Raw genomic sequence first — 15,731 nt, 5'->3', positions numbered from 1 at the left:
TTGAAAGCCAGGTTGGATGGAGCCCTGAGAAACCTGGTCTAGTTTAAGTTGTCCCTGCCCATGGCAGGGGGGCTTGGAACAAGATGATCTCTGAGGTCCCTTCCAACCCAAACCATTCTGTGATTCTGTGAGAAGAGAGCACTAGAGCGAATTGGTTCAACTCTTCAAACACAAATCACTTAACGTAACTGTAGAAACAACTGCCTGGACAACATTTCCAATCACTTTTATGTTTTATTACTGAACAGCAGCCTCTTGCTTTTTTTTTAATTCCTGCAGCAGTGCTGTAACCCAGGATTATATAATTCATAATATATATATAATAATGCATGACTGTATAATTCTTACACAGTCATGCATCTGAAATGAAACTTTAAGACATTCAGTTCTTGGAAAAATGGAGAAATCTGCATGAAATCTGTGGTAAAGGTAGGAAGGGAGGCTAGGAAATTTGAGTCCACAGCTGCATTCCTGGCACTTCTGGATCTACACACATGGATCTACATGATCCAGATAGAAATTTTTTAGTACAGTAGGAAATATCTTGTTTGCAGTACCATGTATCATACTGTGGTCAGAAGCATTTTTTTTAAGAGTATGGGTAGGCTTTAAAACCATTATACTTAAATATAGCTGAGACCTTAAAGTATGTTACAAAAACTTCTGATGGATGATTTAAGATTTTAAATCTGAAAGAGAATATTGTTTAAATGTCTGACTGATTAAGACACATAGGTTTAATAATAGAGATGAGCTGAGCAATGGATTCTCTACTTAATTTTTTAAATAAGTTTGTTCAACTTGATCCTGATGCATCTTGTAGCTTATAAAAGGCATTCTGGTAGGTATTCTTACATACTGACCTGGTATGGTTTCACTGGTGAGTGATGAGATCTGCTGCTTCCTATACCCATTTAAAAAATGGTTGTGAAAGCTGATCCTGAACAAAACTGGTGTCACACAATACATGCAGCTGCAGCAGCAAAAGGACAATAATGTTGAGGTATCCTTGCAGTTGAGTGACGTGATAGTAAAGGTTTATTTCTGAGATGTTCTGGTCTTCCATCTTAGCTATATGCTTTATCTTTTGCTTTGGGCGGATCAGATGTGAGACAGCTGTGATATGGAAGGTTGGCCACCTCAAATTCATGTGATGCTGTATCTAAGTTACTGTACTCTTGACTCACAGCATGACAAAAATATAACTTGAAGACAAGTGTCATCAATTTAATTAATGAAAAGCTGTCCTGTGGAGAGATGGAGTATATTTCTTGAGTGAGCAGGCATGTTCAGGATTTTTCTTCCTGAGTGAACTATTTCACTCCTGTAAGTCTTTTTTCCTGCTTCAGTATGTGCGGAAAATTATTGTCTCATGTGCTTCACTTGATTCTTCTTTTCTTGCCTTCCCCTCCATCAAATTTGTAGCACATTGAATCTCTTGCAGCAGGGACTGTGGCAGTTGCTACAAGGATTAGGGGGAGCTCTCCTCTTCTTCCTGAAATACGCATGCATTCTAGAGGTGTGGTTTGGATCCCAGCTACACTGGTGATGGGCAGCAGCTGCAGAGGCAGGGAAATGGGCAAAGTACAACTGTGTCTGCAGCAGGAATGTTGCACCCTGCTCCCTGGTCTCCCTTGCTCATGTGCTGTCATCTCCTTGTTTTGATAACCATGAGGATTTTGCTTGGTGTATGTAACTAACTCCCTCTGGAGCATGATTTCTTTCTTAGGATCTCTTAAAATGTTGTAAAACAAACCTGGTGTTGCAAGGATCTGGGCACAAGGGAGCGTGTCCTCTGCCTTTCCCTTCGGGTTTCTGTGGCTGACCGCAGTTGCAGCTTTTGGCCATTGCCAAAGGATTACAGTTCCAAAGGTGATGGAAATGCTTTGTAACCTCGATGCAGAAAGGTCCACAGTGTCAGTTTTGTCTTTGGGGTGATTATGAGCGGAGTGACCTCTGCTGATCTAAGCAGTTTTTCTGATCAGTTTTTCTGAACATTTCTGTATTGCACTCTCTAGATGATTTACATTAAAAAAAAAATTAGAAGAATAATATAGTTTTTTTTAAGAATTGGATGGATTCTTGGTCTTAAAAGAAGTAAGCAATCCAAACAGCCTTACAGTGATCTAATATTATCTCAGTGCTGAAGGGTTCACAGTGGAGTGTTTCGTTTTTTATTTTGTTTTTCTATTTTTTTTATTAGTATTACCATAGTTGTAAAATCATTGCCACTTCCTGAGCTGGAGAAGAACAGCATAATAGCTCATACTTTTTTTAGTTATTTGTTTCTGACATGTATGAGTGAATTAAGTCTTAAATAGATTGGAAGAGGAAAAAAGACATACCAACTTGCCGGGAAGAAAACCCCCATAAATTGAAGATTAATTCAGGCATAAGAGTGAAGACATTCTAAGATCAAAACCTCCTACCTCCTTTTAAAACCAGTGTTGCTTTTATTCTGTCACAGTGGCACACAGATTGAGGGGCTTCACAGGTGTCACTTCCAGAGGGTGGTCAAAGAGAAATAGCTGCTCTAAAAGATGTACTTAGGTGGACGCTGAATCCCAGCTGAGGCTTATTGGTAATGACCAGTGGGGCAATAGGGATAGATACCTGATCTCTGCTGGGTAAATCACACCTAATAGCATGAAATTAAATTAGCTTTCTGCTAAAGTGATGTGTGCTTTTTCCTTTCTCTCCATTTTTAATTTTTTTTTTTCTTAATTCCTAAATAAGGCCTATGTCAACACAAATATAATGTTAGCCCACTAGATGAGTAAAATGCATTGGGAGGTGTTCCTGAGGGATTTCCCTTGGCAAAGCTGTGGAGGCTTCTGAGTTAAGGGTGTAATACGTTTGGGTCAGCTCTTGTGGCTTCTGTGGAAAGTTACCCTATGTTTACTGTGCATGTATGTAAAATGCCCTTTCTCAACGATCACAGGAGAGAAAGCTTTGTTCAAAGTCTGTCTAGGAGTACTGGAGGAGATTTATCTGGCAAATCAGGGAGTCGAACACCTAAGCACAGTTTCTAACTGTCTGAAGGACTCTGAAAAACCAACAGAGAGAAATGTGTTGGAGCTGTTTGGGGGTTATTGGTGTGGTTTTTGACAGGTAACATTAGAAAGGGAACAAGTTGAATATGGCATCTTACTGGTCTTGTCAAAATTAATTTGTATTTACACAAATTGCTGTCTATTACAATTTGAAAAAAGTCCTAGAATTTACAAACTGTGAATGCTGCAGTAAGATTCAGACTTGACTGATTTTGCTGATTTTCTTCATGGCCAGGTACTATGACTAGCTAGTTGTTATGGTCTTTTCAATTAAAAACTGTTAAAACGTTTTTTGAAAACTGGCGATACAGCTGTAGTGATTTGTCTCTGTTACTGTTTGTTATAACAAGAATCATGCCTAATTGAATTAGATATCTAATGGAGGTAGAAATCGTTTTGCATGTCTTCTAAAAGATATGTATTATTAAACATGTGAAGATATTAAGGAAATGAATACTTAAAATTATGACATAAAAGCTCTCTGCAGCTTGATACCAAACAGAAGACTTTGGGATTTCTCTAAACTAATTTTGGATTCATATGCTGTGATAGTTTGGGCCATAGGTTTTTTAAGAGGTAAGAGGATAACGCTTGATTGAAAGATTTCTGGTGGCAAAGAAAATAAGACAATCTTTGGCAATAGCTTGCAGTAAAAAAACTTCAGTTGTGTTTTCTTAATCTAAATGTATAACTTTTATCTTCTAGACTGAAGTGTCTGCACCTTTATTTTGCATTATATACGTGTGGCTATATATACATGGGTATTCACACAGGGTATGGTTCTTTTATTCTAAGTCTGTCATTAGTAAGATCAATAGACCCCAAGACATTATTTCCAAATAAGGTGTTCCTTGGGACTACAAACAGGCAGCATGGAAGATTACACACAAGCGATTTCATGGAGATATAACAAATGGGGACTTAATGTGAGAGAGTGGAAACCTAACAATAGAGAGCAAATTTATTCTCATAGGTTGTCAGAGGAACCTGCCTTTCTCAGTGGACTGGAGGTTTTAGGCAGTTATGTTAAACATGTTTCCTTGTCTTGGTCTGACTTTTGCTGTCTCCATGCTCTGTTTTCTAGTGTATCACATAAAATGAGATACCAGGGTACATAATAAGCAGTGGATGGCTTTCCAGCTGATATAATTGTGTTGTAGAGGCACTGCTCTGCTTGCCTGTCTCTTTTTATGAGGTTTTATTATTCTGTTCCCAATCTCCTAAGCAGCCTTGAAAGAAGTACTGATTTTGTTTATAAAACCAATGAGTTGGCAATGTTCGGAGGGCTTTGGAAGTGTATCATGGGGAGAGGAAAAAGGATGCCCTTTAGCATTTAATGTGACTTGGTGAGCAGCCTGTCAATTAAGACTTGAAAAAAAAAATCAATTTAGAATGACCAACAAGTCATGGAAAAAAAAAAGCATGCCTTAAGGTTTAAACTTAGGTGCATGTTTTACCCAGCTGTGCACTCTAGTTAATGTTCACAGTTTTTCTTCTAATGTAGCAGAATAATTCTGTAGTAAAAAACCATAGTGTACTGCTCTGGTACACTCAACATTTTTGAGATCACAGCAGTTAAATCAGCTGTTTCTTTTACAAAATATTTCAACTACACTGGCATCCCCACGTATTTTTGGTGGCTCTTCTGGAGGTCCTCCTTCCTCAGTGGAAGCCACACAGAAGTCACAGTGCTTCCTTTTGGCATTGAGCTGCTGGTGGCCTCATTTTTCATGGAAGAGAGAAATCAAGGTATTGAGTAAGCCAAGTGTTTACATATTACACACAGCTCTGGTCAAGTGGAGGTGCCTAGACATAGCCACTGTCCAGATCTTGAGATAATTTGGAACACTCCACAGTACATGCATTCATTTTTCATGCTTTGTGATCTCAATTGTTGCTTTGCTATGAGGGTTTTTGATTACAGAAGTTAATGGTTTATAAGAGATGCACTTGCTTTGTAATTTCTAACACAGAGAAATAAGTTTTATTTGTGATTAAGGTATTTTCAAAACTAAGGTTGCTGTAGTCCATAGATGATCAATATTTAATTCTTTGAAGATTCAGGGACTAGGTAATGCCTTGTGTAATTTGTGGATCCTGCAATACTTCTTTGAAAGTATCAGTGCTCAACATGTAAAAGCTGTTCCTCTTTTCAATTCTGTATAATAGAACTATATCAGAAATTCAGTAACTTTTCTTTGATTTCAGTGTTTGACCAATCAGTTGCCTAGTTTAGTGTAAATAAAAACAAGGAATTTAAAAACAAATTCAGTCATAGTGAAACACTTGTTACTATTAATTTGGTGAGGTGTGTTTGTTTTTTTTAAATACTTGTATCATATGGAATAGACTAAAACATTCCGAAAGGATAAATGATAATATTACAGTAAATAGGCCTTACAGAAAATGTTAAATTCTGTTTACTTAAAATTTCTCAGAAATGGAAACAAATCTCCTAGTTCTGAACACAGGGGTCAATTATATATTGATAAATTTTGTTCAGAATTTATGGGTTTTTTTTTAGTTCGTTGTCAATTATTTTTGCAGGCTGATCCAAGGAAGGTGATTCAGATGGTCACAAGGCATGTTACTCAGTATGCCCATGCAGACTGGCCTCAAGAAGTCTCCAGTTGGATAAATCAGCTGCATTACTACAATGAACGACTAATGGACTTAACTCAAGCTAAGACTCTGCAAGGGCTTGGCAAAGGAGTGGATGTGCAGAGATTTACAGCAGATGCACAGTACAAGAGAGAAACAATACTAGGATTGGCAGAGTAAGTAACGTCTATTAGGTTTGTTTTCTCTATTTTAGAATGGAATAGCTTTAAGCTTTAAATTAGAAGAGTAAATTGAAAGTAGTGCTGACCTTTAGAAAGATAATTTACTTGCTTTACAGTTTTACACTGTAATGCTGCTACAGTTGGAGCTTTTTCTATGTATCTGCTCTACTTAAATGAAATGTTGCTCAAATAAATGGATCTGTAACTTCTAATTGAATCCATAACCCTTCATTTACTCTCTTCTAATATTAGGGTATAGGTTTTGCACCAGTCTTGGTGAAACACCAACAAAATACATACAAAGTGTGCCTATGCTGGAGCTTTCAGTGAGGACTCCTTTGGCAGTCCTCAGGCGAAGAGTGACAGACAGTCAGGGCTGGGCATGAAAAGGGGTGTGTAAATAAAAATGTTAGAAGATCGTTTGCGAGGTAATGGACAATTTTTTTCAGCTTTTCATTGTGCAACAGCTGCTTGTTTTTGTTGTTATCTTGGCAATGAATAAATTGCTAATTATTGTTCTTCATTTATATGGTATCATTTCCTTAAACCACCATTGCCTTAGGCTGCCACTGCATGCCACTTTTAGACAGGAAGGGAGGATTGTGGTATAGCTTATAAAATTCCAGGAGGAATGCATACCATTAGCTCCAAGAGCCACTCCAGATTTGTATGATTGACTGGATTATTTTGCAGCTAAACCATTCATACCATCTTCCTCTTTCACTGAATCGCAGAATGGTTGAGCTTTGAAGGGGCTTCTGGGGGTCATCTTGCCCAACGTCCCTGCTCAAGTAGAGCCACCTCGTGTATTCACATTAAATACATTTTAAAGAAGTTGTTCATGACAGGCCTATTAGGAAGTAATTACACACAGATAGTGTTTTTCTTGGAATTATCCTGAAGAGAAAAAACCCAACCCAACCAAACTGAAACCAAAACCCCAAAATCCCAGCAGTAGCCTTAATAGTATTGCTTCTATGCCAGCCTGAAAACAAGAACCATTCGTCTCTATTTGAACCATACTATACTGGCTTAGTAAAAATCAGTATGAAGTTAACTTTAGGCTTTCATATTTTACCATGTTGTCCATCTATTGTTTTGTCAAAGGGATTATGCAATAACAGAAAAGCATTTTTTTAATATTTTAGGACAGAGTGAGCTGGACACCTTCACACCTTTTAGTCTACAAATACTAAGAGTGTTTCTGTCTGTGAACTTCTAGAAAGAGCTTTGAGGATTTATATACCAGTTGTGCTAAAACACTGTATGTATTGCAACAAAATCAGATAAATCCTAACTGTGACAAGTTACATCCCTCATCACTTTGTAATTGAAATGAAATGAAAACTGAAATTTTTGCCTTAGCACAGGGTTGAATAGAAGCTGCCACTGAGAACCAGAGTGTTTGGTGGAGTAGGTTCCTGTCTTTGGAATATCTCTGTCATTTGTTTATTTCTTCTATTTTTTTTTTCTCAAATGGAGCACCAAGTATAAGTAAATGCAGAAAGGCACACTTAATGTATGTTTATTTAAAGTTTTTTCTATGTTCTTGTTTTATGAAAAAAGAATTAAAAAGAAGAAATCTTGAGTTTTCTAACGTAAGGATTTATTTTCATGTCATGTCTCATAGGGCTTAACATAACTTTTCTTTCATGTCTCTCCTCTACCAGAACACTTGAAGAAAATGTCTATAAAATTGCTATTTCTTTGGCTCAGCGATACAGTGTTCCACTTTGGGAAGTTTACATGACCCATCTGGAATTTTTATTCACTGACAGTGGGTAAGTTGTTTCCTCTGCAAATGCACATACAATTCTGTTACACAGAAATAAATGCTAAGGTGTGACAGAAATGAATTATATTGGAGGTGGAGTTTGGGTTGTGTGTTCATTTGTCTTGTGTTGGGATAGTATGGGAATTTTTGTCTTTTCCACATAATGCTTCTGTAACCAGCTGTGAAAACTGGTGTTGCAGGCAAGGTTAAAAGTCCATATGTGTCTTATTGTTCTTCATAGTACTCAAGGACTTTTGTTTCAGTATGCAGGTTTCCACAACTTTCAATATTTAGTTCTCTCTTCCAGTAGCAACTTATCTTGTAGTTACTGCTACAGTCCTTGTAATATGTTCTGAAACATGATAGTTTCTCTATTTTTTAAGAGTTTTGATATTTATTGACCTCTATTCTACAGAATAGTAGAGGAAATAAATATATTGGAGCTTCCTATTCACATTGTGCATCTGTTCATTTCAGCTTCATTTTTTGATAGAAGCACGCTTTTTCTTTTAAGAATGTTGTACTGAAACTGTTCTAGCCTACAAGATTATGGCAGACCAGACCTGGCACTGGTCTGGCATAAGGGGAGGGTGGCTCCGGGGCCTTTATTTGTTAATTAATATATTTATTTTAACCTCTGACATCTTGTCACTCAGGCACTTTTTGCCTACTGAAAGATGAATAAACCCATTTGATAGAAGACCAAGCTACTTGCCTGAATAGCACATGCAGATGACAGTGATATAGAACTCCCTGTGTAATGCAGCTGTTCTTCTCTACTGTTCTGTCAGACATGATCAAATTAATTTGGTTTGTTTCGAGTGTTAAATTCTTAAAACACCTTTGGCTTGCAGCAGTGTTTGTACCTCTCTTAACATTAACTATTAATTTAAAAGGATTAAAACATTTTATAAAACATGAGGATTAAAAAACAAAACCTGGTGAATTATCTGGAGAAGATGAAATAATGTTCTGAGATTTTCTTTGCCTCCTCCAGAAAATAGAGAAGCCATCTAGAAGTCTCCTCTAAATTTTGATGCTGCTAAATTATTTACTGCTTAAAACAAAACAGACAGGATATAAACATGGGAACAACGGGGTGAATGTGAAAGAGCCAGCTGCCTTCTCTGGGAATAGAATATTACCTAAAGTGTTTTGCAGCAGTTTTCTATCATTTTCTTTGTTCTTGTCCTCCGTGAGTTAGTATTCATAGAATGGTGAAATCACTGAAGTACAGAGTAACCATATTTTCCCTAGTGAAATTCAAAAATGTCTTGAAAATTGATGTATAATAGCATAATATGCTGGTGAGCATGCTTTTGTTGTATCATAATCTCATTTTAAAATTGATTGACAGCATATGACCATTACAGTATATTTTAATCTTGGGATTATGGCATTAATAATACATGTTTCATTATGCATTCATTCTGAACTGAAAAGTTTATTCTAAGACTTAATCTCTTTAACCAAATTCGCAGTATTTCTATAAGCCACTTTACATAAGGAGAAGCTTAGAAGAGCTTCATAGTTCGTATTAACATGGTTTGTTTTAACTATTTCTTTGATTACTTGATGACAAAGAAATATTACATGGTTTTTTGTGGAATATGAGTCTGAAAAATCATTCAGAATGACATTTTTTAAAAATTAAAAAGAAATGTTATTATCTCTTTTGAAGAATCTGATCACATTTGATTATCAAAACTGTATAAAATGCAATTTATGATTTCAGCAACATTAAATTGTTTGCCTATCACAGAACCTCCAGAATCTCTCTGAACAACACCATAAACTCTTCCTATCCACAATCAGCCCTGCCCTAAAAACACAGCAAACATCTGCCAATCCTGTTCATATAATATAATGCTCAACTAGCCTTTAGTTTGAACTTTGGGTATGAACACAAAAAAAAATAGTCAGATCACACTCTTGAAATACATCAGATCCAAGTCTCTGTTTTGCCTGATATGAAGAGTGAATGGTGCTTTATTTCCATTAATACCATACTTGTTTTCATTCATATTGTAGAAAAATGAACAAATAAGAAGGATGTATAGAATTAAAATAGTGCTTGCAAGGGTAACAATCTTGGGGAAGGTTGTAGATATAAAAATAACTCAAAAATATCTTATTCTCCCTAGGAAATCAGTTAATTTTTAAACTGAGAAGGTTGTGTTTGTGGTATTTGCTGTAACAGGATCATCTTTAGGAATGAAACAGAGGCATTTTACTTGGATATTAAAGAGAAACACTAACTTATAGCATGTATACTTGGGGGGAAAAATGATGAAATTCTAATTTCATCAGTTTTAAAGGTAGAGGAAAAATCAAGTGGTATTAGAAGACATCAGATTTCCAAATGAAATGTACTATCTAACGTGCCATATGATTGGACTCTGGGGAGACATGAGGTAGGAACCATCTGTAGGTTACTTCTTTCGTCAGATTTAGGTAAATCTTTAAGTTGAGAAAGATATAAACTTAAGATGATATGCACTCATTTTTCTCCCAGCTGAGGGAAAAAGGAGTGATTATCTTTTATGTAGTCGGCTGGAGATGTCTGAACTCATACTGTGAAAGAGCTAATGTATTCTTTTCAAAAGATTCAGGAAAGAATTTCCTGAAGCAGTGGGACTGACTGAGATCAACCCAAAGCTTGCTGATATTTTCATAAGCTTTCGTGGATGACAATTTGAGAAGCAATGTGGGAAAGTGTCAAAGTGTCCTAAGCATGAATAATAGTGTCAAATAGATTAATTGCTGGGCAAGAGCCAATTTTCAGTGATAATATCTCTCAAGGTATGCACAGGTACTCATCAACTACAGAAAATAGAATGTAATGGATTGGGAAAACTTCTAACTGGGCAATAGGATCTTTGAGCATCATTCAGCCACAAGTGGTTGGTTGGTTTGCTTAATAAAGTCTTCCTTTACACATACCTTGGATGTATGTTTCCTTTTACATATAGCTATACTCACAGATGTGAAATCCTGCTTTGAATTCCACTTCAGTATTCGTAACCCTTAATCTGCATGTCAATCCAAGTCAACAGATAACAGGATCGGGAAATAAGAGTTGCTTAGCTTTTGTTTATAGAGCATACAATTATCTAAATATTTGTGAGCGGGACCTTAAAGAGAGGAAAGGATTGTCCTGTCTCCCAGGTGTGCACCTGTAAGAGTCTTTCATGGCACATCCAGGCCTTTAAGTAAAAGTTATTTCTAAACACAGGTTATCGACACTGGAAATAGAAGAAAGAGCACAAAGTCTTGGTCTGTTTGAGACTTTGAAAACCAGTCCTGAAACCTTCCATGAACACATGGTTAAATATGTTTACCCAAGTATTGAAGGCCAGGATCACCAGCGGTTGCTTTACTATTTTACACTCCTGGAAAACTGTGGTTGCTCAGAAGTGGTAAATCATACTCTTAAACCTGAAACTCACATCCGACTCCTGAAAAAATTCAAAGCAGTTGCACCAGGTAGGAAAGTACCTGTTCATTTTCTTCATTGCTGTATTTATTGTTCTGTTATGTAAGTATTGACATGATTATCCTTAGATAGTTTATGTTTTCCAGGTAATTGTTTTTTTCTGTGAGCATAGGAGATGAATACAGTTAATATAGGTGTAAGTTCCTTCTCTTTGTTTTACTGAAAATATATTTGATCACAGCAAGAACAAACTAGTTAAGAACAGGTTTCTCTTAGTGATGCAAGTTTAAATGAGAAGTATCAAGTTCCTAGAGTATGATTTTTAACACTACAAGTTTAACATGAATATTCTCCAAGGACTTAAGACAATTTACCTTTCAAGAGTCTGAATTAAAGAATATATTAGGGACGTTATGCGTTTTGTGTGTTTGTTTGTCTTAAAGAGGATAATTTTATGTTGTGTTTTACCCTTGATGTCACCTTTTGCCTTTCCAGAATTACAGCATTGTTTGTAGTCCTACATTTTCAGACAATTACTGTAAAATACACTGCTGCTAAGGACTCTGAAATTTTGAATACTACTTTCAATTTGCTTGTTAGTTGGGTACTATCTTGAATTTTAGTTGTACAACTCCAAATCCAGTTTCAGAATGAAAAATACACATTGTATGGCATTACCTCCTATGGGGATGAATTAATTGTTCAACATTGGAACTTCATGTGTATTGTACACTAACTGTGCCACAGAGTTTAAAGAGATAGTGCATATGAATTCATGTATTGCAATAAGAAAAAAGTCAATAATTTTTTTGGAGAGGAGGGATAACCTTCAGTTCTTACTGATGTTATTCAACACTCAAGTTCTGTGATGCTTGCCAAAGAAAATTCAGCCAAGAAGTTACTATTTACCTTCAAAGCTAGTAAAGAAAATGTCCTGGGACTATATGTCAGACATTAATTAGTCAGTTTGTGTGGTAAAAAATTAAATCTTTGTATTACACCCCCAATCAAAATTCTCAGTGTTCAGCATAGTTTAGAGATAGGAGTCAAGGAACAACGTCTAAGTGTTTGTAGAGGTTGTAGGCTTGAAGTATATGAATAAGAACATGGCAATAGAAGTCAGTTATCTTAGGAATTATATGCAAAGAAAATAAAATAGTATCATTGATAGAAATACTTTTGGTTTTGCTAGATTAATTTGCAAGGATGTTCTTCCTCTAGGAACCAGAGTAGTAACATGACTCTTGATTATATGAATATTGATGTAAATGGATCTACATGTCCTATGTCTAGCTGACCTTATTTAGTTTATTTGTAGTTAGTGCCTTGCAATTTTTGCTAAGTGGTAAGTACCAGCTGTTCCATGATCAGAATATATTTTAAATTAGTGAAGATTTATGCCTTGACTTGCATGAGATTTTCTAGGGTTTATATTTAAGTTCTAGCCTGATTCTATATACTATATGTATGTTCTTGCTTCTTTGAGAATCTGCTTTTTTTAGGTTTTGTCATAGAATCACAGAACAATTGGGGTTGGAACGGACTTTAGAGATCATCCAGTTCCAAATCTCCTGCCATGGACAGGGACACCTTCCACTAGACCAGGTTGCTCAGAGCCCCATCCAGTCTGGCCTTGAACAATTAACAATTCCAGGGATGGAGCATCCACAACTTCTCTGGGCAGCCTGTTCCAGTGACTCACCACCCTCACAGTGAAGGATGTCTTCCATATATCTAATCTAAATCTACCTTCTTTCAGTGTAAACCCATTCCCCCTTGTTGGATTGATACATAATGTTAAAATACTTGCCATGGATTGACAGATTTCACATGCACCAGGACATCGTAAAATCCCAGTCTGTCAGTATATATGTTTGTAAAAGGTGATGGGCTAGAGTCTTTTTAGTTTTGCTGATACTGGTGTATTCATTGTTTAATGTGTAATTGTGGAGTGTAAGTAGTTTTAATTATGAGTAACTTTTACCTCTTTCTCCCTCTGTCACTAGGTCTTAATTACAAAAAACTAACAGATGAAAATGAAAACCCTCTGGAAACACTGGAGCCCATCCTTACAAGTCAAAATATCTTATCTATTTCCAAACTGGCTCCCAGAATTCCTAAAAAAGATGGTGGCATGCTGTCACCAAGTTCTATTTACGCTGTGTGGTTGCAAAAACTTTTTTGGAATGGCGATCACCATCTCATTAAAAAAATACCAGAAACTATGGATGAGTGGCTACATGCATATGATATGTGTTCGAAATACTTTGATAGACTTGATCCAGATGATGTTGTTACTTTCATGGATGAAATTACTTTTTCTTCTGAAGCTGTCACAAAGGTAAGCAGATATGTTTTAAGAATTTTAGTCCTCATGTGAAGCATATAGGATATGAGTTCAATACAGTATCAAGAAGAAAGTCTTAGTAAATGTTATATTTTTCATTTTGCAGTATTTAAAGATAAATTTGTAAGCCTACCTTGCTGTGCCAACCTCTTCTTTTTATGATTGCCAGTATAAAAAAAGGGGGATTTTTATTCAGTTAGGGGAGTTAGCTCTGTGGATATGTGAGTTTTGATGGAACCCCAAAGTCCCTGTGTTCTTATTCAACAGAGACTAAGATACTGTGTATTTCATAGAGTCCTAGAGTGGTTTGGGTTGGAAGAGACCTTAAAGACCATCTGGTTCCATCCTCCTTGCCATGGGGGGTTTCTGCATTTCTTCCATTTATCTAATCTATATATACCTATAATCTAGGGCACATATATATAATCTACATATACCGGTAATCTAATCTACATAATACTTTATAATATATATAAACCTCCCTCTTTCATTTAAAGCCATCCCCCTTGTCCTACCACTACATGCCCTTTGGAAAGCCCTCATGCAGGACTCCTTCAGGTGCTTGAGGGCTGCTCTGAGGTCTTCCCAGAGCCTTCTCCTCTCTTTACTGAACAGTCCCAACTCTCTCAGACTGTCTTCATAGGAGAGGTGGCTCCAGCTCTCTGAGTATCTTTGTGGTCTTCTCTGGGCTCAGTCAGTCCCACTGTCCCTGTCTTTGACATAGATGTTAAACAGTGCCAGTCCCAATACCTACCCCTGAAGAATGCCACTTGTCAGCTCTCCATTTGAACACTGAGCCCTTAATGCAGCTCCCTGCACGCAGCCAAGCCAGCCAATTCTTTATCCACTAAGTGGTCCATCTGTCATATCCATCTCTCCAGTTTGTATTTCATGTCAAACAGTGTCAAATGCTTCGCACCAATCCAGGAATATGACGCCAGTTGCTCTGTCTTCATCCACCAATTCTGCAACCCTGTCATAGAAGGCCACCAGATTTGTCAGGCATGATATGCCCTTAGTGAAGCTTGCTTTTATCACCAATACACCTACAGAAGCTTTTCTTGTAGCCCTTGGGGTTCCTGGTAAGATTTAGTTCTAGCAGTGCTTGAGCTTTCCTAACCAGTGCCTGGATGCTCAGACAGTTCCTCCGTCTGCCTCACAGGGTACCTGTCCTTTCTTCCACCCTCTGTAGGCTTTCTTTTTGGTGTTTGGAGTCTTTTCCAGGAGCTCCTTGTGCATCCATGCAGGCCTCCTAGCGTTTTTCCCGACATCTTGTTTCTTGGTATACCTTACTCCTGACCTTGGAGGAGGCAATCCTTCAATATCAGCCAGCATTCTTGGGTCCCTCTTTGCTTATCCCATGGTACTCTACCAGGCAAATCCCTGAAGATGCCAGAGTCTGCTCTCCTGAAGTCCAGAGTAGTGAACTGGAGGGGTTTTCAGCCACTGGGAGCTGGCAGAAGGGGGTTTTACCTAACCTTGCGTGCCAACACAAAGAAGCCCGGAGGTCAACGCTGAAACGCCTCTGGAAGGCGGCACTCAGTGCCCATCACACAATGAAAAGGGGTAGAGCTCCTCACCCTGAAGGGGCTGTATCCTTCTGTCGCTGTTAAGCAGGCACGCAGGCAAAGGCAAAGAAGAAAGAGAGGGGGCTCTCCGTACGTGTTCCACACAGGTGTATCCCGGTGAAAAGACAAAGACGAAGAGACCAATTGGTGGGAGGGCCCAGGGATCTTATACTGGGTGCAGAATAGGTGGGGAAGGGATCTCAGCCAATGGGATAGAGACAAGCAGGTGGGATTGACAGGAAAGGAACCAATGGGAACAACACATAGGAGGGACTCAGGGAAGGATTCAATGGGGTGTTGAGGAACCAAGAACTTTCTAGAACTAATCCATATTAAAGAAGGAAAATGAATATACATAGCTTCATACATAAAGCAAGACAACAAAGTATTACCCAATCAGGGGAAAACATGCGAAAGGCAAAACAAGGGAATCATGGGTTCTCACCGTGACTGACCACCACAGCTGGTTGTCTGAGTTCTCCTCAGGACAAAGAGTAGCTGCAGCCACCTGCACCGCTATGGGGAACTTGCTGTGTACCGTCCTTGCTGCACTAAGGATTTTCATGGCCACTGCAGCTCAGTCTGCTCTTGAGCTTCACACTCCCCTCCAGCCCGCCCTTGTTGGTGAGAACAAGTTCCAGCATAGCACCTCTCCTAGTTGGTTCTGGCATCACTTGGAGAAGGACGTTGTCATGAGTGCATTCCAGGAACCTCCTGGATTGCCTGTGCCATTGTGTTGTCCGTCCACCAGATATTGTGGTGGTTGTATT

At 37.8% G+C, this 15,731-nt stretch overlaps 1 protein-coding gene across 3 annotated transcripts in view; it reads left to right on the top strand.

Moving 5' to 3' along the window:
- The window catches only part of NBAS (NBAS subunit of NRZ tethering complex), a 166,203-nt gene that overhangs the window by 92,786 nt on the left and 57,686 nt on the right, over nucleotides 1-15,731 (top strand). For all 3 annotated transcript variants that reach the window (XM_010393300.4, XM_019282201.3, XM_010393299.4), the window contains 4 exons: nucleotides 5,601-5,830; nucleotides 7,507-7,617; nucleotides 10,846-11,096; nucleotides 13,053-13,387. In XM_010393300.4, coding sequence (XP_010391602.2) covers nucleotides 5,601-5,830; nucleotides 7,507-7,617; nucleotides 10,846-11,096; nucleotides 13,053-13,387 — 927 coding nt within the window. The remainder of the gene's footprint in view (nucleotides 1-5,600; nucleotides 5,831-7,506; nucleotides 7,618-10,845; nucleotides 11,097-13,052; nucleotides 13,388-15,731) is intronic.

Source organism: Corvus cornix, chromosome 3 (assembly GCF_000738735.6).
Source record: "Corvus cornix cornix isolate S_Up_H32 chromosome 3, ASM73873v5, whole genome shotgun sequence".
Lineage (NCBI taxonomy): Eukaryota > Metazoa > Chordata > Aves > Passeriformes > Corvidae > Corvus > Corvus cornix.
The sequence above is the reverse complement of the archived record's forward strand: the minus strand, read 5'-3'. Positions and strand labels throughout refer to the sequence as shown.